This window comes from Semicossyphus pulcher, unplaced genomic scaffold, assembly GCF_022749685.1.
Source record: "Semicossyphus pulcher isolate SPU_LCO1_2020_fin unplaced genomic scaffold, fSemPul1.0.p SCAF_14, whole genome shotgun sequence".
Taxonomy (NCBI): Eukaryota; Metazoa; Chordata; class Actinopteri; order Labriformes; family Labridae; genus Semicossyphus; species Semicossyphus pulcher.
In genome coordinates this window covers 13,963,908-13,988,220 of record NW_027211648.1, presented here as the reverse complement: position 1 = coordinate 13,988,220, position 24,313 = coordinate 13,963,908, and the positions used below count along the sequence as shown (strand labels likewise).

Here is a 24,313-nt window from a genome sequence, read left to right as displayed (position 1 = left end):
GACATATTTAATTTGAGATAGCTTCAGGATATGTTGACACTTTTTGTGCAGGAGTAAAGGCGTTTTCGCAGATAGTATTTTACAGATTGAAAGTCCAGGGTTAAATATTTAAATGAATGGTGGTTGAATTTATACTGCTCTGATTTCAGGCTCCGGGGTTTGGTTCACTTCTACACTGTTATGGCCAGAGTCATGTTAAATTTATTTGTTACACTTGTGCTCTTTCCTTATATGGCAGGTCAAAAAGTGTCCAAGCAGCCTTGGGCATTTACTTTAAATCCCAGACTGTTGCAGTACGGTTTTTGTCCACTGGGTGGAGCTGTCTTACGCTGCTGCATTTGGTTCAGCTGCTGCACTAAATACATGCAGTCAGCTCAGGTCTTCATCAGAAATGATGCACAGACACTTTCTCTCTGTGTTTACATTATTAGTGAATCTTTATTTTACAAGAAACAGCACATAAGTTATCGTACGTCTTGAATATATTTTATTTCTCTGATTAAAAGCACCCAACTGGAACCAAAATCTGTCTTTCATTTCACAATTTATGCACAAACTACAGCCCACCACAGCTTATTTGTCTTGTTTTGTTGACGCCACTGCTGCAAATAATGCTCAGTAGATAGTTTGCATAACATAACAACTCAATATGTTTGCTTGCAGGCACTAATGAGTTGCAGAATACAAGATTAAGGGTGCACTTAAAATAAGTAAAATTCTCAGAAAGGAACAAAAACTCTGAATGTTTAGTGAGCCAAGAAATAAATAGCTATAAGAATAAAGAGAAAGTAGAAAATATAGTAGTTTGCACAACTTGTGGTCACTTTGTCTTCGTATTTACAGAGAGAAGATACAGCACAATCAATACATAAACCGTTTTTGTTATATTTATCAGTTTTCTAAGCAGTCTCTTTAACATAGACTGAGCTCAGACACTGTCTTTGTCAAATTCACAAACAAAATACATGGTGGGATTACACGCCACATCCGTCCACTCCCCATTTGCCACCATCTCAGCACAGTCCTCGTCATCGTAGGCGTTGTTGGGCTCCCCTTTCCTCCATTTGCTGAAAGTGGTCATGGGAGATTGATCGGCGTAGGTGAACACACCCTCCTGCTGCCGGTCGTTGATGCCGATGTAGACTCTGCTCTGGCCCGCTTCCGTTATATACCCCGCGACGGCTGCGTTGGCTCCCTCATCCTTGGGCATGGCCAGGTGCCCTCCCCTCGTCTGGCAGTAGAGCTCGGCGTCCGCGTAGCGTTTCTCCTCCTTCACCAACAGATACACCTTACTGTCTGTCTCTTTTATGCCAGCAACAGCTGCAGGGGAGGGCAGTGCTGAAAAATGAGCACTTGTATTTCTATAAATTTCACTTTGGCATGCCCAGCATTTGCACTTCTATGAGGATAACAAGTAACAGCAAGAACTGATCCTGAAATGAGGTGTCAAACGCTCAGATCTTACCATTTTTAATGAATTTCAGTTCGGAGGAGAGCTGCGCCACAAGAATGTCCATTTCTCCAATCATTTTTCTCATTGGTGTGCACTCACATGGAACACCTGATAAGGCAAATATGTGGAGGATTAACACACATTCCACCAAACACGTCCGTCTAATCCTGCCATGATTTCTTTTACAGTCTGAATAACAACATGTTATCTCTCACCTGGATCACCATTAGGGCCTCTTGGACCAGGATCCCCCATGTCGCCCTTCACCCCTGAGATATGAAGCGTAAGTATTTATAAAACATGAAATATATTTCACTTTAATAAACATCTACGTGGAAAGAATGTTTCCGGGTTTTGTAATTACCTTTCATTCCACTTGGGCCTACTTTTCCATAACGTCCCATAATGCCTTTCTGACCTTTAAGCCCAGGTTGACCTGAAAGAGGTATCCACTATTTACTTGCACTTTACAGCAAGGTACGTGAAATAAAATGCTGAGTCTGTGTAATCTCCATCAAAAAGTATGTCGACAGCCTCCACTCCTCATTAGGTTCTTCAGTAAACACTCCACCAATCATTTCTCCTCCAACCTCTCACCCGAATGTAAACACTTGTCCATCTCTGGATGGCCTGCTAGTGATGTAACAGCACATTATCAGCTCGAGAAATGTGATCTTTACCCCAGTTCTTTCTCCTTTCAGCTTAGCGGTAGTGTAAAGTGAGGAGACGCATACGTCTACATGTTTCCCTCTGCACTGGAAACTAAAATACGAGGCAGTATTCTGCAAAAACTGTACCAGTCTCTCCAGGAGGGCCGACTCTTCCTGGTCTCCCTGGTGCACCTTTCTGACCTTTCTCTCCTGGATCTCCTTTTGCAGAACAAGAAAGGGAAAAAATTATATCAAAATATGATGATTTTTTTGGTTTGCTTTTTATAGAGTGTGTTAGAAAGTATACATAATAGCATGCCTTTGAGTCCAGGGACCAGGATCTGAACAGTGCAGGACTCCTCTGCCAGTTGCTGCCCATACGATGTCAGCACGGACATGAGTATCATGGGAAATAACAGATTATCTCCTACCATCCTTTACATGAGTTTAGGCTACACTGGAGAAACAAGAGAGAATAAGATGATACGCATCATCTAAAGAAATTAACCAAAGATCTTTTGACATAGATATTTTCAAGAGAATATCATATTTCAGAAGTGTTTCACATTAAACAGGGAAATCATAGGCAGAAATTTCTTCCAGCTGCTAAACAGTAATGCCACGAGTCAATGCCATTATATATGCCTGTACATTCATAAGGCATTATATTCAGTTTGCATGCTACTAATACGTGCATACCATTTCAAAAATGTCAATATTTTCTCCCGAATATAAGCCAAAAAGAGATTTGGAATAAGTGTAATTTGGTAGTTGCAAAAAATCAACTACAGACGATTGAAGCCATAAATATAAGATAAAGAAAGAAGTCCATATTTATCTTCCAGAGAAATGATTGCTTGTTTCAAAGGAAGAAACATCCCAGTCACATTTGCCAGACCTAAACATGTATAAGAACATTTTGTTTTCTACTTAGGATCGCTGAGAACAACAATTATCATGAGTAAAAAAGTATTTCACATGTCCAAAGATCTGGACAGCTTACCTGCAGACGTGTTTCCAGGCAGAAGTCGCGAAGTGTTGCCAGTTTGCAAAGAGAGATTTGAACGCTGGTAGTCCTACAGAAACATTTCATGTTCCCTCAGGCTCGACAGAATGCGTGTGATAGGAAATATATAAACAGTTCACAGATAAAGTCCGAAGCAGCTGGGACCCCGCAGATAATTGGCTGGGAAAGTAGTCCAGTGATTGACAGAGGAGGGGCCCCGATGGATACACCGACTCTGCTTCAAACTCAAAAGCAAATGATTCTTAAAAGTTTTTAATAATTTCAGAGAGATTTTTAAATATTTAGAATAACAACATTTAAAGTATTTAACTCAACAAGTCACATAGCCACCTGAACTTCACTATCTGTATAGCTGATTTTTACCAGATCTCCTGATGTAAGCTAAGGTGTATGTAATATAATTATAACAAACTACATTTTATTAGTTACACACAAATTAACAATGCTAAACATTAAAATGTAATATATATTATTGGCATGCGCATCATGAGCATCAAGTGTTATGTGATTGTGTGTCGCAGATCTGATACTTTGCTTGCAGATTATTTCTGCCTGCATCATTTCCCCAGTGTGCATTGGTTGCTTATGATGATCATCTCTCCAGTGCATTCTCTGTTTTCTGTTCTCTGCTGTTAGACAGTTAATTGGTTTGGGATTAAGTTCCAGATACACCGATCTGCGTGTCCCTGTTGCGGCCACCTGAGGGAGCCATTGTCCATGCAAGTGCAATAGTGGCGTGGGCCTCTTTAACTACTGGTTTAGATCTTCCCTGTGCAATCACTCCTCCTTTTTTCTTTGAATTACATTACTTAAGGCCTAGATTACAGTGATGAAGGTAATGTATGATCAGTATTCCCAAAAATATATTTTTGGACTTTAAATAGTCTTGAATCCTTTTTATTTATCTTAACCAGAGTTAAACAAAATGCTCAAAATATAACAATGTGTGACTTGCATGTACTGTTGTATCTCATGAATGCAATATGCATTATTTAGGATCTCTTGCAAACACTAACTTGGACTTTTAACTTGTGAACTCAAAATGTCATGTTAATGTTTACATGCTGTCATCTAGAGTCAGTAATCGGATATGGTCCAATACAGGAGTATCACATATCCTAATTAGATTTACAAACCCAGTGGCAGCTTTCAATGGAGGATTGGGTGTCTCCTTCAAAAATCCCCCCAAAAGTTTTAGATTACCTGCCCATCAAATATTCATGAGACTCAAGGCAGCACAAGGCAAGTAGCCCTGTTTTTGTTCAATTCATCCCCTTACTCTAGTTGTATGATTACATTTTATAAACTATATATTACTATATATTGTGGTTAATTTTTTTTTCCTTAGGCTATATTGACATACTAAAAGAATTATAGGAGGTACAGTAAGAGCATGTGGTAACATATAGGTCCAAGAAAACGGTTACCAGAGAATTGTTTGATATATTTTATTTATAACTTGTTACAGCAGAGTCACGTGCATACTTTATAGGGGTTAAAATGTTATATCATCACGTTTTCTTTATGAATAAGATAAAAAAACGTTCCTCTGCTGCACCATAGAGGGTAAAAGTACAAACTACCTGTCACGGGGTCTTACGAGCAGCACGTCAACGCACCTTCAACAGAGTACAGTGACAGTGACGTCACCTTGGATCACCGGAGCGCGAGCACAGACTGTCGTGCAGACAGCCTGAAGCTGCGTTGGCCCGTTCCTGCCCCTGGAAGAGACACAACGAGGAAGTTGGACTACTGCTACAACTACACATCTGCATGAGGAACTTAAAAGTCGCTGCTGTCGCCCTCAACGTAAATTTGACTGTCTGAAGGATACGAGTCGTAAGTGTCCCCGCTTTTGTCAAACTGTTGCACTTTTAAGCGAAAAGCCTGCGTCAGAAACAGCTTCAGGTACTTTTATTATCATTACAGTTTCATGGATGAAAGTAAGTGTATATTAACAACGTTTTATATTCAATTAATTACTAGCCTTGCCTGCATTAATACCTGTTGCTGCCAGACTGTCAAAGTAGTTATAATTAGGTATTTGACGTTGCTTTTTACCGTTTAACTTGTTCAAAAGCGGTTGATACGTGAGATGCAATTTATCAGGGGTGTTGCTTTCAATGTACTCGGAAAAAAACAGCACTTTTCCCACTTCATGACATCATAAAAGTATTACTACTGTTACTTCATTTAAACTCACAGTATTTTGTACTGTATTCATAGTATCCCTGGTTCTTAAGAACCTTACATTTGTGGTCATGTTCTTTCTTTCTTTCTTTCTTTCTTTCTTTACTGTGTAATTTAATTTGTTGTGCTCAGTTCTACTATTTGTAACACTGTGCTAACCCTCAGCCAAATTAACCTTATTTTAGACCAAAAATCTATTCATCCTTTAGGCCTGTGGTCAATATCCAATGCATTTTCCATGTCCCATTTGCCTGGTAGAGAACAGGAAACAAGAGGCAGGAAACAAGAGGCGTGTTTTTTGTGTCCTGCTTTAACTCTTTAACCGGTGTCCATTCATGTGTGTATGTTTATGTTTCCTTCTCTCTGTACTGTAAGAGATCCTGCATGTGACATGAACCCTCCTGCATCACAATTGATCACTGACTTTTATTAGTTGGGCTTAGATCTTACCTCTTGCATTTCACCTCTCTTTCTGGATTAGGGTCAAACACTAAGAGGATTTAGGCCTGAGTCAAAGTTACTCATCATGAGGGACAGCTCTGTGTTTTGCCCACAGTCAGTAAAGCCTTTGGCTTTGTAATGTAGAGGTTGAAGAACATCTCCCTAAGTGATAAACCAGATTGTTTTGATGTACGCTTTGAAAGTATAGCAGAAGAATCCCAAAGCTCTGGGTTCATCGGGCTGTGTTGTGGATTATAAAGACATTAGGTGAACAGAGTTTGTTACAGAATAACATGAATGACAAAATAGGCCTCTCCATTATATAGTATATGCAATGTTTATACTATATAAAGATGTGGATAGTCATGTAGGCTTTTGATGTTCATGCAGTTTTGAACTGGACTTATTTCCTGTGAGGATATGCTCCAATTATCCCTGGACTGAAGAAAGGAACTGTGGGAAGCTTTGTAGTTATCAGTCATCTGAGAAAGGCTCTCTTGAAGGTTGAAGATAACTGACTGGGAAAGACATATAGTCCTTCCTCCTTCTTGTGCATTTATTAGGCCTTCTTATGCTAGAATTTGCTCTGTTCATTTACCATGCAAAAACCATACAGTCTTAATGTTTGATAATCAAATGACCACCACTAGAAATTTTGCATGCAGCGTCCATTTAGTGTACACAAGTGATTTAGATTTGTATATCGAGCTTCAGTGACTGTAGTTTGCGTCTGCTGTGTGTGAAGACAATTCACTGGCTCTGCTGTCTACTAAAGATCAAGAAGTTTCTAGTATCTTGTTGAATTAATTAATCACTTTGCTATTGTGCATCCAATAGATCCATTTTGTAAGAAGCCCTAAAGTTTTATTCTGAGTGGATGTTTAGGCCTCTATGGTAGGTGTGTCCTTTAATGTGTGATATCATATTCGTTCTCTGCTGTCGGCCCACACGGGGGAAAAAGAACAAAGATTCTTGCGGTAATAATATATAGGTTATGTAACCATAAACTGAGATAACATCGTGCCTTATCTTACGTTCATTGTCACTGAAGGCATTGATAACACCCTGCCCTGATTTGCATTGTATATTATCTCCGCTGAGGATCATTTACTTTAGATGCAAACCATTTTTTGTTTCTTTACACTTGTAGTGGTTACGTATATAATTCATTCTTATATTTTTAGTTATTTTGCATTAGCACAAGTACACAGAAGTCCCCCAAATCAACCCTTTTTTTGTCCCTTATGTGTCCTGTCCAGTAATACAGCATTTTAGCTTTTCAATAAATGTTACTTCTGTCTCTGTTTGTATGGGTTATCCATCTTAGCCCACTGTTCCCAGTGTGTGAGTGACTGGAAATTTGTAGTGTAATAACAAAGAGCCAGAAGTAGGTTTATTGACCAGACATGACGTTGTGGATAATGGAGCAGTAAAAGTCTGTCAGCGCTAACATGAAAGGGACTATCTTCTGCGCCATAACTAGAAATGGTTTACCGTTTTTATGCAACCCAAAGAAATCAGACTTTCAGCAAAGTCTGCGTCTTACCAAGTTAGCTGCAGAAGTATTATCGCAAATTTTAATACTGCAAGACCATCGATGTCTCCCTGCGTTGGATCCGCCATTGTTCTGGGTTGATGTCCCTGTACCTGTAGAACTTTGGTCCTTTTGCTGCATCAGCAATTTGCAGCATCTATCCTTTCCTCGATCCCAATCCCTGAAGCTAATTGAAAACTCAAGCGTAACAATCAGGACTTTTGTTATGTGGAACTCAGTGGTTGTAGGATTAAACGCCAAGAATTGTTCAATGACGAGTGTGCTAATACAAAGACTAAAGATGCTCCGAGTTCGGCAACAAAGGATTTAGACAGAAATGATCCACTAGTTGAGTCATCAGTCAGCAGTTTGCCAAGACGTTTGGTTACTTAGAATTCCCAAACCAACTTAAGGCTTATTGGGATTTAGTTGTGTAAGAAAGTTTTTGGTTTGTTACTTAACCAGTGAATTTAGAGCAGAAGGTGCACCACAAACAGCACTGTCCCCGGATCATCTGCTTTAGCTTCACCCTGCTCTGTCCGGACGTTCACCGACAGACTTGAGATGTTTTGTCTGGCGGGGCAGTTTACGGAAGGTCACTTGGGGGTAGTGTCGTCTTGCTGGAGATTTCAAAAATCCCTACGGAGGCAACTCCAGTCTGCTTCAGGTGGAAAATCCTCCCTTATGAGATCAGCACTTGAAGTAACAAGTTAATGGAAGGCGATGCCGACAGCAGCAGTGGGTCAGGTCCCAATCAAATCTTGGACGGCGGCTGAGGATGCCAAAGTAGATCCATTTGATAAAACAATGATTTCCTTTTGTGAGACTTGACAGAAGATTCTACACTTATCTACTTTGATAATAGTCTCCATATAAGAGAAAAGATAAGTTTACCCACAAAATATTATTGTATTAGGAGGATTTCATGACTCTAGAACCAGGGTATCCCTCCGACACCAGCAGGATTAAAGGGCCCATATCTTTTGAATGGATGTTCTCATATTTTGCATGGTTTTCACATTTTTGGTCGTTTATTGAAACTGCATAATTCCGTGTTTTTTTCCAGAATTGCATTTTAAAAAAGGGCGCCTCTGAAATGAAATGGCAACAGCTGCACGTTTCTACGTAGAACCTTGCTTTCGCTGAAATTCACCAATCATCATTCACCCTCATTCACCTCAGGCTGCCTTCTTGCACTAGCTTGTGTCGTCGTCAAGATTTCAAACATGGACGACATGACAGCTCCCTAAAAGTGAAGCCAAAACATTTTGAGCGCCCCCTGCTGACTGGCTGCAGTATAGGTCATAAAGCCCGCCGTGAGTCAAACTATAAAATCAAAATACACGGCAAAGACATTTTTCTCAAACATGGTTTCTGTCATTGTAGTTCTTATCATGCTGATTTACATCCTAGCGTTTATTTTTAATTAGTTATTTGATGCTGTAAAAAGGATGATTGACAGTTCTGTTGACAAATGCGACTCCTGCAGCCGATCTGTGCAGAGTAGAGGAGGAACGACGAGAGGAGACGTAACTAAAACAATCACTACAGTCATTGAAGTTCCCATATCTGTAAACGTTAACCTCAGACCGACACAAAGAAGCTGTTCTGCTTTTAAACACACCAGCGTGAGGGATCTTTGCTGTTTTTTCGCTAAGTTAAGTGTGTGTTTTGGGTAGCAGAAGTGGCTACGGTGGCTCCACCCACCGATTCTCTGTCACCGACTCCTGGCTCCAGATGACGTCACCATCGCAAGATGTCAGCACCTATCACGGGGGCTATTTTGGCATCAATTCCGTACAATGACAGCAGATGCGATCGCACACTTGGGGGAGGGGCTACGCGTTCACTCCAAATACTGTCAGCCAATCGTGGCTAAGGTCTGACCTTTGAATGGCAAAACGGCTTGTTCGTTTCAGGAGGAAGGAGAGGCTCCGAAAAATAATTACATTAAAATATGTAAACAATTTTTAAACCAAAACAAACTTTACCAACGTGATTTAAAAACACATTAGAATAATAGGAAACTGATTGCATAGCTGAATATGTTCCCCTTAAAAAAAAAACTTTTTATTGGTGGATAAGCACTGATTGTATTCATTTTGTTAGCTTTGACTAAAGCCGGCTTTACCCTCTCTGCTAGCATTGCACTTTTGTTGTTTGTGATCATCACGTGATATTTTACCTGAAACCTGTTGATTTTTGTATGTGTTGGGCTAATACATTATGGTATTGAATCGGTGCATTGACTGGCATATTTGCCGATAACCCATCATGCATTTTAGGCAGTATCACAGGCAGAATTTATGTGTCCTCAGTTGTTAAATTACCAGTAGTCATATTAACTTCAGTTTGTGAGTTGTGAGGAAAAGTTGAAATATATGTTGTGCAGCCTTACAAGCTCATAAACAAGCAATGGGACCAGCTTAGAAGCAAATTCAGTTTGTTTGAAGTACGCTAGGAAAAATGCAAAACTGTACGCTGTACTTTGCATATGTATTTAAAGACACATATGGGCTCTTCCCCCTTTCTGTCTCCCAGTTGTGTGGTCGTGCTGACTGGAGCTAAGCCATGGAGGATGGGAAGCCAGTGTGGGCACCCCACCCCACCGACGGGTTCCAGCTGGGCATGATCGTTGACATAGGAGCCGACACGCTCACCATAGAGCCACTGAACCAGAGGGGCAAGGTGGGTCATCACACACAAACACACAGGCGCGAGCACACACCCCGGCTTTCCATTTACAGGCAAAGTAAGGCCAACTGGGAAAACGGGTGAGGGGTCGTTGCTTTTTTTCCTTTCATGTGACTCGGCAAATTCACGGGAGAATTGCACATTCAAGTAGTGGGTCACATAAATGAGGCGTTGTTTGCCATAAAATCCCAGGAGGGTGCTTGCAACAAACACAATTAATACATTCAAAAAACCAAGTCTTTCATGGAGAGTTATAATGCTGTGTGTGAGAAATTAAAGAGTATGTGTTCTGTCTAAAGTGATATTTGAGGGCGTCAGGACAACAATGTGTAAAATGTGAGAAACATGAGAGACCGCATGTACGGAGGCATGAATAAATGACGAGAGCAGCAGCAGGTGCGCTGATAGTGTTGCCTAGCGGGAGAGCTGCTCATTAGGAGGTAAAAGCCACCTGTTACACCTGAGCCGTCACATGTCCCCAGCAGCAAGCAGGCCTTTTAATGTTTACAACAGAATGGACTCCTGCAGTAACCTCTACAGTTTTTGGTTAAAGTGTTTTCACCATAGCTGATGCGTGGACCTTTCTCACCTCAGACATCAAACACAGCAGTGTTACAGTGAGCCAGCACGCACAATACCAGGACCCTGAAACTAAAGCATCATTCACTGTATTATGTTTAGAGCTTATTTTATCACATAAACTTATACTTTCCCTCCCGAAACACATCAAATTGTCTTCTAGGCCTATTTAGGTGCTCCAGAAAGCAGTGTCAGTGAGCCAGCGCGCACAATGCTGGCCCAGGGCCCTGGGACTGGAACAGCTAAAGGGATTACAGCCATTATTTATGTCAAGAGTAAGGCCTGTGTTTGATCAGTCCACTATAAGAACTAGGGATGCTAATTTAGATTTTTTTTTACTGATAACCTACCTCTATTAACAGTCTTTAATCATTAACCAAAAAGAATTAAATATCATTTTTAGAGGCTGAGACTGACAAGCTTTCCATCATGCGCGCTCCTTCTGATGCGTGCTCTCTCTAATACTCGCAGAAACACACACACAACTAAAAAGGTACATTTATTATTAACCTTAAAAAGTAAATACCTGTGGCACCGTCAATCGTGCCCACAGATATTAATACACTGTCCAGTGTCCATTCCGCACGCACTGGAGAATACAGTTGTGTGATCCAGCAGCAACGATAAGTAAATAAACATTTACAGCCGACCTTTCTTTGACGGTCAGCACACAGAACACAGAACAAGTTACTCTGCTGTGCCTCGTGCGGAATTGTTCACCCTAATTTCTGCTCAAAAACAGTCAATACGTGAACAACAGTCTATGGAAACTTAAAATAAAAAGACCAGGCCTACACCGGTCCTTATTATGTAGGAGACAGTTCGGTTTTGGTGAAGAAATAGCAACATGTCGACATGCCGTGGGGTTAGTCTGGTGCACTGTGAGACTGTCAGATGGTACCGATGTCCCAGGAACGCAGAGATATACAACAACAGTTTTTTTAAACTGTTTAACTGATAGTATTAATCGGTCAACATCCTCATTGTGGGTTAGCAGTTAATTTTATTAGCATCCCTAATAAGAACACTTCATTACTAAGTTTGATAGCTTTACATTACTCTTGATCATGTATTCAGAACAGCTCTTTGTGAGTAGGAATTACTTGCACTGCAAAAATATCTTTAATACGTTAGATACAAGGGCTTTGTAATGTTGAGAATACTCCCCAGCTACCAATCTCAATTTCCATGCTTGGTCCGCACCGGGACTTGAACCGGCCACCCTCTGGTTCCCAAGCCAAGATCCTACAGACTGAGCTAACATCTACCATTTTTATGATATTGTATTGCATATTGTTAGCAGGATGTTATGTTGTATTTTTTTATTTAAACTAAGTGAAACATCCAATATCATAGCACTACTGTTTGTGCAATCTGAGTAACAAAATATCATCTTCCTATTAAAAGCATTTGTTACAAATCGATGCCGTGTTTTTGGCTGACTTTGAGTCCATACAGAACATGAAATCATGATTCTCTAATGTAACCATGTTTTCTTACTCTAAAACATTTCTGAAGGTTCAATACTTTGAGGTTTTTCACATTGAAACTGTACTTCAGTGATCTCAGCAGTAGCAAAGAAGCTGCTGAATCAAAGTTGCATTGAAAATGAGCAATTATCTCACCCTACTGACAGACAGCTGCATAATATTAACACTCTGCTCCGCTCTAAATGACTCATGAAGATAAATATTTAAAGCTGCGCTACGCTGAGTTTGAAGTGAATCTCGTTACGAATAGCTGTGAACTTTGAATGATCATTATGATGAGGCATAAACTTTGCCTCATTCAGGGAGCGAATGAAAGGCCCATTGAGTGCTTTTTTTTTACTACAGTGAGGAGCTCATTAGTGCCTCAGTGGGTACACAACTCTCAGCATGGCTGCCTCTTCTTCTTTGTCAATTTTATTGGTTAGACATTTCTCACATGGTTATTAATGTGGATGGGCATGTCCAGAATGAGCTCAGGCACTGCAGCTGGCACACAAAGCAGATTCTGTTTATGCTCGCAGCCTGTTTGTGGTAATAAACAATGCACCATAGCACATACTGGGTCACACTCACACATGCAAGCAGTATTGATGTAGGGAGAGTAATGAATGTGTTTAATGTATTGTTAATAATGTCACTCGCCTTTAATAGAAGCACCATTGCTTCATTCCCTGGTGGTCCTAAATGTTGGTATTAAAGTTTGGTTGATTTTAATAATACAAAGAATTGATTGGTTCCTACAAGACCTGCTCAGACACCACCTTCATCCCTGCTGGAGTGCACACACCCACCTCGTACACTCACTAACTCACTCAGGTGTTCAGATCTGGTTGCGCTCCCACCAAATTATTCATCACCCTGCCATGTCTCCCCCTTGTTCCTCTCACAGCCCGCTTGTTCCATTGAGTTTATTTCCATTAACTCAGACTCCTAAAACAATAGACCCAGAATATGAGTAACTAATTTAGCCTGGGAACATGTCGCACCGAACATCATTACTGTGATCTTTAAGCACGATGAATGATTCATGTTTGTGCATGCTTGCTTAGCTTTTTATGGTGTCTAATATGTCTCCCTTTTTTTGGATGCTAATCAGCATTTGTTTGGTGTCATAAGCTTTGCAAATAACAAGAAATAAACAATGCAGAATCCTGCATACAAAGTTGGAAAGGATAAGAAGAGGGAGTGTGACATGTTGCATGTCCTGGAAACGACATCATGTGAATCTTTTTGTGTTTCAGACCTTTCTTGCGTCAATGAGCCAAGTCTTCCCTGCAGAGGATGATGTCAACAAACATGTAGATGACAACTGTAAGTCTACACACGTTTATATTTTGACAATATTTTTTTCTGTTGTCCTTTAAGTGTTTTTACTAATTTAATTGTCGTGTTTGTCCCCTCTTTTTTCAGGTTCACTTATGTACTTGAATGAAGCCACTCTTCTCAACAACGTCAGAGTGCGGTACAATAAAGACCACATCTATGTATGTTCCACAATATTCTGCTATGTAACCTTTCGTTATTTGCTCTTGCAATGGCTTAAAGTCACTACTATCTAGTTGCATAATAAGGAGATACGGCAACAGGTTGGAGGACAGAAGGAGAGAGGATCCCTTTCCTCGTCTCCCTAGGGGGGAAAGTAGCAGGTGGTACAGAGGGAAGGCGGGATAGAAAAGGGTCACAAAGTCAGACTGACAAACCCAATCCTGATCCAACACTCACTTAGGAAATAAGGGACAGCTGGTAGATGGGAAAAGCAAGACAGGAAAACAAGTTAAGGTGTGTCTCAGCAGCCTTCACTGGGCTCGTTTTCCTCTCTGTTGTCTCCCATTATTTAATAATGTATATGTTATATGTGCTGTTTATTATCTGAATTAAGTGACTCTAATCATGCCTGTATTTGTGTGTATTACAGACTTTTGTGGCAAACATCTTGATAGCTGTGAATCCTTACACTGACATCCCCAAGCTGTACGGCCCTGACCCCATTAAGTCATACAGAGGGAAGTCTCTGGGAACTCTGCCACCTCACGTATATGCTATAGGTGAGAGCTCACACCTTCTGATCACTGTTAAGGGATGAGTTTATGCATGTACAAGCTGAGGTGGTAGTGCTTTAAAAAAAGAGGAACGGTTGATTTAAAACACATTTAAAACTAATACTAATGGGCGGGGGGGGGGGGGGGGGCATTATGCTAATTTCAAGCTTCATATTTCACTCTGTGATTCCTGTGGAGTAGCTTAGCATCATTTACAGTTTAAAAAAAATCATTATTTTTCTCACACTGGTGCTCTGTGCAGGCCCTCATACAGCCTCTGCCTGAAACGACTCAGGTCAGCTCTGTCCCTTTAAGAAACCCCGCCCCTACAAGCCCACTTTCCTCTGATTGGCCAGTTCTCCGAAGCCTGCTGAGGCTGCACTTTGTGACATCACAATGTGCGTCATGATATACATAGCATCACCCTGTCAATTAACGGGATTGGCTCCTTAGGTTTGTGACGTCTCAAACCTGCCAATCTGAAAACGTGTTGTTCAGCCTGTCCTTGGTACACTGCAGTTTAAAAGCAGACAGGTCCAGCCATGGAGATGACTGCTGATGTTGTCCCTGATATGTCTTGTAGCACATGAAAAACACCACATGGAGATGTTTACAAGGTTAAACACTTAATTTTCACTGGAGGGGGTCTTTAAATTTGAAACATAAACAGAAGTAAATATGAAAATGCACAATTAAGACATCTACAATAATATTCAGTGTCATATTTTAAGAGCAACCCCTTATGACTTGTCACATTGGTATTCTTATGCACGACTTAATTTCTACATTTTTGCAATACTGCAGATTGTGTTAGATTATTATGACTAGAAAGTTAAGTGATTTTTTTGTGTTTTAGCTGACAAAGCCTACAGGGACATGAAGGTTCTCAAGATGAGCCAGTCCATCATCGTCTCTGGTGAATCTGGAGCTGGGAAGACTGAAAACACCAAGTTTGTTCTGAGGTAAGAGCCCACATGATACCTGCTGCCTCCCATGCTTCATTGTCCCTTTACTCTTACCTGCTGTCCTCTGAGTATACAAAGAGCTGTTGGAATAAAAATGTCCTCCTCTCTTTGCAAACCAAGATACTTCACCAACACACATTGACAAAACAAAAAACTGCCTGCTCTGTTTTTAGAGGTCCATCCAAACAATATTGTCTTTATCTTCTTGTGATGTACTTTACATATTTATCATCATTGCGGATGTCATCCTCACGTCCTCCCTGTTCTGTAGATATCTCACCACAACATATGGAAGTGGTCAAGATATTGACGAGAGAATTGTAGAAGGTAATGTTTAACGAAACACAAACAATCATCTCAGTTTAATTATTGTTTGTAGTGTAGCGGTCCAATGTGGTTCTGATTCTTTTTGTTTCATTTCAGCCAATCCCCTTCTTGAGGCCTTTGGAAATGCAAAGACAGTCCGGAATAATAACAGCAGTCGCTTTGGGAAGTTTGTGGAAATCCACTTTAATGAGAAGGTAATCTTTAATCACTGGTTACATTCTCGGTTGATGACTGGCTGAGTGTGGACCATGATGTTTAAAACCTGAGCTTTTCTTTCGTCTCCAGAACGCAGTAGTCGGTGGATTCGTGTCGCATTACTTGCTGGAGAAGTCGAGGATTTGCATGCAAAGTAACGACGAAAGGAACTACCACATCTTCTACAGGCTGTGTGCCGGGGCGTCCGATGACATAAAGAAGAGGCTGCACCTGGACTCTCCAGACAGCTTCAGGGTCAGTGGACTCAGACGAACATAAGGGTCTGCAGGGCCAATAATATGCATACAAATAAGACATCCTAAACCTCCAATGAGAGCACAGATAACATGAAGATAGTTTCAATTTAGCCTTTCCAAAGTGAAGTTTTTCTCAGTGCTGAAGGAGCAATGGCTGGTAGTTCTCTGGACGCCCACTAGGAGTCGCATTGGTTCATTTTAAGGGATGTGAAGAGGTCCTCCCGTGTGAAATCAAAATTCCCTCTGTAAAAAAAAAAGTCACAATTGAATTATTTCCTTTGCTAATGCAATTATCAACTCAACAGGGGCAAAGTCAGAGAGCATAAAGGTGTTTACCTGAGCCCTTATTTTCTTCTACATGCTCTACAAAACAACGCTTAACGGAACAACAAGCAGCTCAAGCTGTTCCTTTAGATGTTTACCATAGTGTCATTATATCAGGTCCCTGAGGTGACACCCACATCAACAGAGGCAATTACCTCATGTGATTCACCACTAGTCAGCTGTGCAGCAATATCAGCAGACAGTAGAGTAAATCTTTGAGCTGATAAAAATCAATATAAATATCCCCTGTGGGTTTGCCACCACCAGTGAAATGCATTTACACTGTTTCTGAATTTAATATCACTAAATACTAATTACGTTTGACTGTTTGTAAGCTGATTTTTCTCTGTTACAGTACCTGAACCGAGGATGCACCAGATACTTTGCCAGTAAGGAATCAGATAAACAAATCATGCAGAACCGCAAGAGTCCTGAGGTAACGTCCCGCTCTGTCCTGGCTCTATCACTTTAACCATGCACATGATTGTTTTGGACACTTTGTATGGAAACGTACTTTATATCAAAGAGCAGTGACAGATAAGATAATGAAACACTTTTGGATTATTTCCTGCGCTTTTCCCTGCACTCAGATAGACGTTTAACCGGTCTGAAATAAGGATGGAATTAACAACTATTTCAAATAATGTAGTTATTTTCAGGATGAGTCAATAGCTGGGTTTATATGCACGCTTTTTGTCAATCCGATTGAAGACTGCTTACAACTGTTTACATGGGGTGTGATCCATTATGATCTGGTGTTAACATGCGCCGACGCATTTTATCGGAACAACTTTGTGACACGCGCTGGTGGGTTCGGCGCTGCACTTAAAAGCTTTTAAAATAGTGGCATAAGAAGGTCCACATTTTTTTTTAAGATTATTTTTTTGGCTTTTTGCCTTTATTCGATAGGAAAGCTGAAGAGAGACGGGAAATGTGGGGAGTGGAGCGTGGGGGCTGACATGCACAAATGATCGGCAGACCGGGAGTCGAGCCTGCGATCAATGCGACGAGGACTGTAGCCTCTGTATATGGGGCGCCTGCTCTACCGACTGAGCTAAACCAGCGCCCCAGAAGGTCCAAATTTAACACCGAAGTACAAGAAGTCTTCTCTCTGTGTGTGTGTTTCTGTGACAAGCTTGTGTGGAGATGCTCCTCGCAACGGCAGGGGCACAGCACAAGGGAAGGATGTTCAGACGTTAGTCAGTCGTGGGTGAAGATCTTGAACAGATAAAATAAGAAACATGATAGAATACTCACCAAATAGACTTTGGCAGACGTTGAGATGCCTGGATGGCCCAGGTGTAGTCTATGTGTGGGAAACACGTACCGAAAAGTTCCATCTAGCCGTCTAAGGTCTCTTAATGTTTGAATTACAAAACATGCTCTCTGAGGTTGTCCAGTTTAACTTGGATGCTGCCATCTTGTGAAACATACATCACCATGCATTTACGTCAAGACGGAGGGCATGTGCAGAAGGACACAGTCAGGATGTCATCGGGTCAAATCATTTACATGGTACAATTTTTCATTTGATCGGTTCATGAAAAGGTTTAAAGCACCTCTCTGCACTTTCATTCTAAGTGAGGTGTTTAAATACAGCATTTTTATTTGGTTTGAGCTTTTAAAACAATTGTAAGCGGAATATTAGGCTTCATGTAAACCCAGCTAATGAATCTTTAACTTTATGAAATGTCAGAATATTTAGCAAAACGCTCATCATAATTTCCCAGATCCTTAAGAACAATCTTTATATTGCTTCTTTTGTCAAACGAGCAGTCCAAAAGTCAAAGACTCTTTATTTACTCCCAATTATGATCTTGATCTTGCTTAAAAAATGCCTGAAAAGATTGACTATAAATCTTTAAGTCACCTAATCCATTCATCGTCTGATCCCTGCAGCTCTAGACTGAAAGGACACCAGAGACAGTATTCCAGGAAAAGTAGCTGTAAATCTTAAATGATATGCAAGAACTGGTCAATAGGAATATTTCATGCCAGGAAAGTAGTTCAGCTTTATGTAAACGATGAATTATGTATGACATGAAAAGAACGAGGGCCTTGGTGAGATAGTATGCAGAGCCTGCAGGAGCTGTGTAATTAATATCATGAAACAATTAGAACAATAAGTATGACATGTTGCTCTCTCAGGGACTAATTATACATGTTCATTCTAAGTCTTGTTTTCTTAGAGTATTTTCTTTTATGCTAATCAAAGTCTCATGTCGATTAGTGGTGAGAAGAGGAGGTGCTGTCAGTTCTCAGTTAATGCATTTACTTATAATGGGTTTATTTAGTTTAGCACGTTAAGAGAGGAACTTTTTTATTAGCTAAGAGGCTAATTATAAACTCTGTTTTAAGATGTAATTTAATCTTACTTGTGCTAAAAATACTATAAGAACTTCCTATTGAAATATTGCATCCAAAATGTAGATGAATACTTGCTTGAACTTGTAGTTCTCTAGCATTTATAAATTGAATGTGAAAAGGTTTGTGTAACTATGTGAAGACATAATCAATAACAGTACCTTTGTGATGCTAGCACTGTAAGCTGTGCAGTTGTAAGTACATTATCTAATTGAATCATGGCTGTCTGTTTGTTCCTCCACGTGTCTGTTATGTAGGACAATAAGGTGACGTTACCTTTCTTATCAGGGCTTTGTGCCTGCTCTTCATCCTGTTTGTTTCCTGACGTAAACTCTGAGGCTCTCAGGCTTTACGTGCTGCTGTGTGTAGTCCAAACAGGAAATAAGAGTGCATGCTTCCTTTTTGTCTGCATGTGTCTGTAAGGTTTGGGTGGGGCCGGGTCTAAGTCGTGCTTCAATAGAAAAGGACTAAGGGTGATGGCTTATTCAGCTTATTCAGTCATACAATGCAGGGCTGCACAATTAATATATGTATTCCATACTTTGCAGGTCTGCCTACATTTAGTGTTAATCGTGCAGCCCTTGTTAATTGTATTAATTTTAATGCCTGTTTTTTCTAATTTCATCCTCTGAGATATTTCTAGATGTCACATCAGCTTTTTTTAATGCTACAAACAGAGTTCTTGTCAGGACATTTGGAGACAAAGCTGCTGTAGCAGAGCTTCTGTAGTTTATAGGACGGTGTGCTTTCTGTGTGCTGTTGGTGGTGGCTCTTTGAACACTTTTATGTAAAGTGTTTTGGTTTGTTAAAAGTGCAAAGTCCACATTAAACTTAGCTTTTTTAGTTTATTGGTGGCTGCTGGACTCCTTTGATTCAATTTAGAATCAGATTTACTCAATAAAACATGAATAACTGCATTTGTTTGAGTAAATCATGATTTATATTGAATTTAATTTTCAGTTTTTTTATTCATCTTGACTTTTTTTGACTCACTCTTTTGTTTTTTAGCACCTTAAGGTCGGCGCTCTGAAGGACCCCCTCCTAGACGACCAAGGCGACTTCAACAGGATGTGCGGGGCCATGAAGAAGATCGGGCTGGACGACACCGAGAAGCTGGACCTGTTCAGGGTGGTCGCAGGTGTTCTGCATCTCGGAAACATCGACTTTGAAGAAACGGGGAGCTCCTCAGGTTAGACGGATACTTTTGTTTTAAGTTATTGTGACATTATCTGAGAGATTGTCAGTGTTTTGGTTCTGGCAAGATCTCTCAAGAGAACTTGTCATTTTTGGATGATTACTTTGAATGCGTCACTGTATTGTTCTGTGGTTTTACTGTTTTAATTGTTTCTAGTTTTAATGATGTCTTTGTGTGTAGTCCTGTTATGTTTGTCTTCAGTAAAACCAACAAATTCCTTTTTCCAACTTTTCTGCTGCCAGAAAGAAAGAAATTATTTTTCTCCTGTGCAAGAGCATTGTTCCCTAAAAAGGCACTTTCGACAGGCGAACAATAATTGTAAAGAAAACTACTAACTAATAATCAGCCCATAGAAATGATCCAACAAGTTGCAAAGGATGCATTTGCTTCTTTTTTTCAATAAATTGGAGCACTTCATTTCACATATATGTTACAGTATTAGATCAATATGCAATATTGGAGAACAAATATACTGTCCTTGGATATCGTCACCTATATGGTCTCAAACAGTGATTAAGAGAACGACTGTTAGAAGTCTCTGTCCATTAAATAAGAATTCTGACACAAAGGAAAATAAATAATCTTGCACATTTTAAGGACTACAGATTGTTGTGGGATGATTTTTTTAAATCGTTTGCGTCTTCCTGTGTGTTTCAGGTGGTTGTGTCCTGAAGAACCAGTCGGGTCAGACTCTGGAGTACTGTGCCGATCTGCTCGGTCTGGACAAGGATGACTTGCGCGTCAGCCTCACAACCAGAGTCATGCTCACAACAGCAGGGGGCGCCAAAGGAACAGTTATCAAGTAAGAACGACAGCATGCAGCTTCAGAGTCCTGCAACTCTGTGCAGCTTCTTTAGAAAATATTGTTGTTGTTGAGAAAGAATTATCCTATTAGTTCCTCAGAAGTCAATGTCACAGTTTTTTTCTGACAACTGGACTCTGAAAATAGCTAATGATCCTGGACGGAGATTAACCAGCTACAATTTAATTGTCAAAGGAGGCTGCTGTACTTATTACCTTCAAAGCGCTGAGATGTCTCTATTGTTTAAGATGAAAAGATTAAAGTAAATGATCTTATTATGACCTACAGCCCTGTGATGCTCACAGCAAACCCCAGTGATAAGGGACAGTTACACAATGTGAAGGGTTTTCAGAGTCACACTGCACAACTACACCCCGGCATGTGGTGCAGTATTGGCGCAGCTCCTGTGTACATCGGTGGCGATGTGGTGTTTGAGTGATGGAGCCAGGTTTGATAGATAAATATTTAAGGAGGGCCAGATGCTGGCCTGGCCTGGAAGTGTTTTCTCCACATAAATAATGCAGCCCGTATCTGAGGAGGCAGGCAAGCATGTCTGCAGTACAGTAAAGGCCCGGCGTCTGGGGAGCAGGTGGAGCGAAGGGGGCCTGGCTTTGTCATTAAGCCCCAGACAGATCCACCCCTACCCCTGGGAGGGTGAGGGTTACAGAGGGGGTGGTGGCTAGGTCTGCATAGGACGTATTGCATAGATGAAAATACATGCAAGTAAGATGAATCGTAAGGATTTAATGTGCTTTATTATTAGACCTGCGTTTAACTAAAAGGTCGTGGTTAAATGGAGAGAATGTGGCCTTTTTCTCTGGCTGAATGGGGTAGCTTCGCCTTAGCACAGGTGGAATAGTCCATTTTGTATTAGACGAGCATTTTCTCTTTTTTTTTAGAGGACCAAGTGCTTTGAATATCAAAAGAAAAAAGTAGCGAACAAGCTTTCACAGCAAACGGGAGACCTTTTTATTTTAGATTCACCTTCCTCCCAGCGGGGACAGCTGAGTTGAACTCTGGGTCACTGTGGATCTGCACTTTGTCTTTACACTCAACCCCTCTGAATAATAAAAAAAGACAATGTGATAAAGTGCCTTTAGAGAATCTATGAGAGTTCAAGGTTCATATTTTAGTTTTAATACCTCATCTTGGGCTCAGAAACCCTAATTTAAAAATGATCGCCCGGCTTACAATAGAGGTCAGAGGGGGAACGGCACTATGCGGCAAAAAGTGTCACATCAACACGGCTGAAGTTTTGCTGCCGCATGAAAAATGGGTTGATTAGAACAAAAATAAAGAGAGAGGTTTGACAAGAGGCTAGCCTGTCCCAGTTTCGGACTAACTCTCACTGCCCCACTTTGTGTTTCCCTCCAGGGTGCCTCTAAAGGTGGAACAGGCAAACAATGCTCGCGATGCCCTGGCCAAGGCGGTCTACAGCCGCCTCTTTGATCATGTGGTCAAACGGGTCAACCAGTGTTTCCCCTTCCAGACCTCCTCCAACTTCATCGGGGTGTTGGACATCGCTGGCTTTGGTAATGAAACACAGTTAGTGATGAATATGAATTTATTGCACAAAGTTTAACTGAAACTTTGTGCGCACACAGTCTTCATTAGCAGGGCTCTTGCTTGAGAGTTAATTTCCCCTGACTGCCATATAATTATGCACCGCCTTTGCAAAAATCTTCATTTTGAAAAATTAATTGAAATACATGTTTTTTTTTCTCCTTCTAGAGTATTTTGAACATAACAGCTTTGAGCAGTTCTGTATCAATTACTGCAACGAGAAACTGCAGCAGTTCTTCAACGAGCGCATCCTGAAAGAGGTGGGTGAGCAGCGCGTGGATGTCTGTTTCTCGTGTCACTCACAGGCCAAAGTTAACCCGCTCTTTCACGAGACAGACGAAAACTAATCTGTCTTTCACTTCTCTGTTTTCTCACTTATATTTCCCCCCCGTCTCTCCTGCGCTCTCTCATTAGAATGCTAATTTCTCAGGGGACATGATGAGGCTTGTTTGTCTCCTGTGATCTCTTAACGTTATTCTATTCCAAGGTCTCCAATTAATGCGCCTCAATTCTGGTTACAGCCTCTTTCTCATTATCTGAATCGTGTTGTGTTGAAGTGTTTTGTTTGTTTTTTTTGTCACTGATGACTGTCTGAAGTCACTCAAAAAAAATGTAAAGACATTTTGTGCTTTAGGTTTGACTTCTGACATTTGTTCATGTCTGTGCAGGAGCAAGAGCTGTATCAAAGAGAAGGGCTGGGAGTGAATGAGGTGCATTATGTTGACAACCAGGACTGCATAGGTGAGTCTCTATTACCCCTTTCCCACCAAAATTAGCGCGCTGATGCCGGATTTTCAGACCTGGGAAGACCCACTAATAAATGCCGATTATCTCATTTCCCATTGCAAGTGAAGTATACTCCTTTCAGTCTCTTTTCTGCTGCGTCACCGTCTGACGTCAAAATCGCGCCAGAAACAGGGTTCTTCCCCCTCGGATCAGAAGAAGCATTCACACCTCGTCTTGCCAGCGTTGCGGCATCTTGCACAAAAGAAAGAACAAATTTGCCGTTGTATGTTCTTTTGTATTTAGGCGGCAACGGCCGGAGCTTCAATGCACATCATAGCATCGCGCTAATAATTACCCGGGTCTACTGCAGAGTCATTTGACCCGGGTCTCAATGCCAGTTGTAGACTTTCCCACTAAGCAAAAATGCCAGCTGTTAGCAGGTGTTAGTGGGTGTTTTGACCAGTGGGAAAGGGGCATATGTCAGCCTCATTTCACGCTGGTGATCCTCAAACCCTTAGCCATTACTTTCAAAAGTTTCCCTGAAAAAAGTTGCAGCTGAGAGACAATAAAAACATCTCAGAATTGTATACTTCAAAATAAAAGCACAAAACAAAATACAGGACAAAGTTGATACAATGTCTGAGTTGATTCTGCGACCAGAATCAAAGTTAGACCTGTAGGAGTTTGTGTACATGTTTCTGTTTCTCGGTTGACCTTTTGGAAACAGGATCATGAAGTGACACTCAAGCACATCATTAAGATGAAGTGTTGCCTTTGAGGGCCTGTGCTGCAGAACACAAAATGACTGACAGAGTGCGTCCTTCTGCCGAACCCACAGCCCACAGATGTACCAAGGTTGGTTTGAGTGTAACATCAGCTCACCCGCCTGGCATTCATTTGGGCCGATGCTTGTGCAACCAAAATACACCTGTCAGGGGGACAAAAATACCAACTTCTCATTATCCAAGTCTCTGGCATATCTGTGTGTCTGAAGGGAGCAAGCGCAATTAGTTTTTGTGGGTTTTATGTCCCTTTTTTTTGTGCAATGAGAAACCGGAGAAATAATGCCCCCTTGTTTGAGTCGTCTCTGTCCCGGCATTAATGGGATGAAGTAGTCAGAGCATCAAGGTGAAGCAGTTTGATTTGTATTTCAAAGGCTGCGATTATTCATGTGTGAGGTTAACTGACAGCCGTGAATAACATTTATGACTTGCAAATGACCGTTTGGGTTGGCCATTAATTCACTCATCAATCTTCAGGATTTATGCACAGGTGCTTGTTCATGCAGATTTTTCCAGGGGTCCTTGGCTATTAGATTGTATTCCAAACACAGCATGCCGTATGAATAATTCAGATGTATGGGTAAATGAGCATCCTGATGAACATGCTTTTGTGCTTTGAATATTCAGAAACAGTAAACAGGAAATTTCGAATAAATGTCCTTTATAGAAGCTGAATTTTTTTATATTTTTTAACTTTTGGTGTCAGAATGGCGACG

The 24,313-nt window shown here is 40.9% G+C and overlaps 2 protein-coding genes across 5 annotated transcripts in view; one reads left to right on the top strand and one right to left on the bottom strand.

Annotated features, from left to right (window-relative positions):
- Positions 1–928: 928 nt before the first annotated feature.
- On the bottom strand, positions 929–2,537 carry colec11 (collectin sub-family member 11). Its single transcript, XM_069662257.1, has 6 exons — positions 2,423–2,537; positions 2,251–2,322; positions 1,818–1,889; positions 1,669–1,722; positions 1,466–1,561; positions 929–1,320 (listed from the first exon to the last, which is right to left on the bottom strand). Exons 1-6 carry the CDS (start codon positions 2,535–2,537, stop codon positions 929–931), a joined length of 801 nt encoding a protein of 266 aa, XP_069518358.1.
- A 7,329-nt stretch (positions 2,538–9,866) lies between these two features.
- Positions 9,867–24,313, top strand: part of myo6b (myosin VIb) — a 33,947-nt gene continuing 19,500 nt past the window's right edge. For 2 of the 4 annotated variants that reach the window (XM_069661337.1, XM_069661336.1), the window contains exons 1-15: positions 9,867–9,983; positions 13,300–13,369; positions 13,469–13,542; positions 13,974–14,103; positions 14,954–15,059; positions 15,334–15,389; positions 15,486–15,583; positions 15,675–15,839; positions 16,521–16,601; positions 18,787–18,795; positions 19,538–19,718; positions 20,382–20,526; positions 21,901–22,058; positions 22,258–22,349; positions 22,758–22,830. In XM_069661337.1, the coding sequence (XP_069517438.1) occupies positions 9,867–9,983; positions 13,300–13,369; positions 13,469–13,542; positions 13,974–14,103; positions 14,954–15,059; positions 15,334–15,389; positions 15,486–15,583; positions 15,675–15,839; positions 16,521–16,601; positions 18,787–18,795; positions 19,538–19,718; positions 20,382–20,526; positions 21,901–22,058; positions 22,258–22,349; positions 22,758–22,830 (1,555 nt within the window). The remainder of the gene's footprint in view (positions 9,984–13,299; positions 13,370–13,468; positions 13,543–13,973; positions 14,104–14,953; positions 15,060–15,333; positions 15,390–15,485; positions 15,584–15,674; positions 15,840–16,520; positions 16,602–18,786; positions 18,796–19,537; positions 19,719–20,381; positions 20,527–21,900; positions 22,059–22,257; positions 22,350–22,757; positions 22,831–24,313) is intronic. The other 2 variants (XM_069661334.1, XM_069661333.1) reach the window with 1 other exon arrangement.

Excerpts from the sequence above, each read along its gene's own strand:
- colec11 (XM_069662257.1), bottom strand. The coding sequence starts at position 2,537 with ATGGTAGGAGATAATCTGTTATTTCCCATGATACTCATGTCCGTGCTG. Across the intron at positions 1,562-1,668 it reads AGGCCCTAATGGTGATCCAG|GTGTTCCATGTGAGTGCACA; the intron begins GTGAGAGATAAC and ends TTGCCTTATCAG. Across the intron at positions 1,321-1,465 it reads ACTGAAATTCATTAAAAATG|CTGTTGCTGGCATAAAAGAG; the intron begins GTAAGATCTGAG and ends CCTCCCCTGCAG.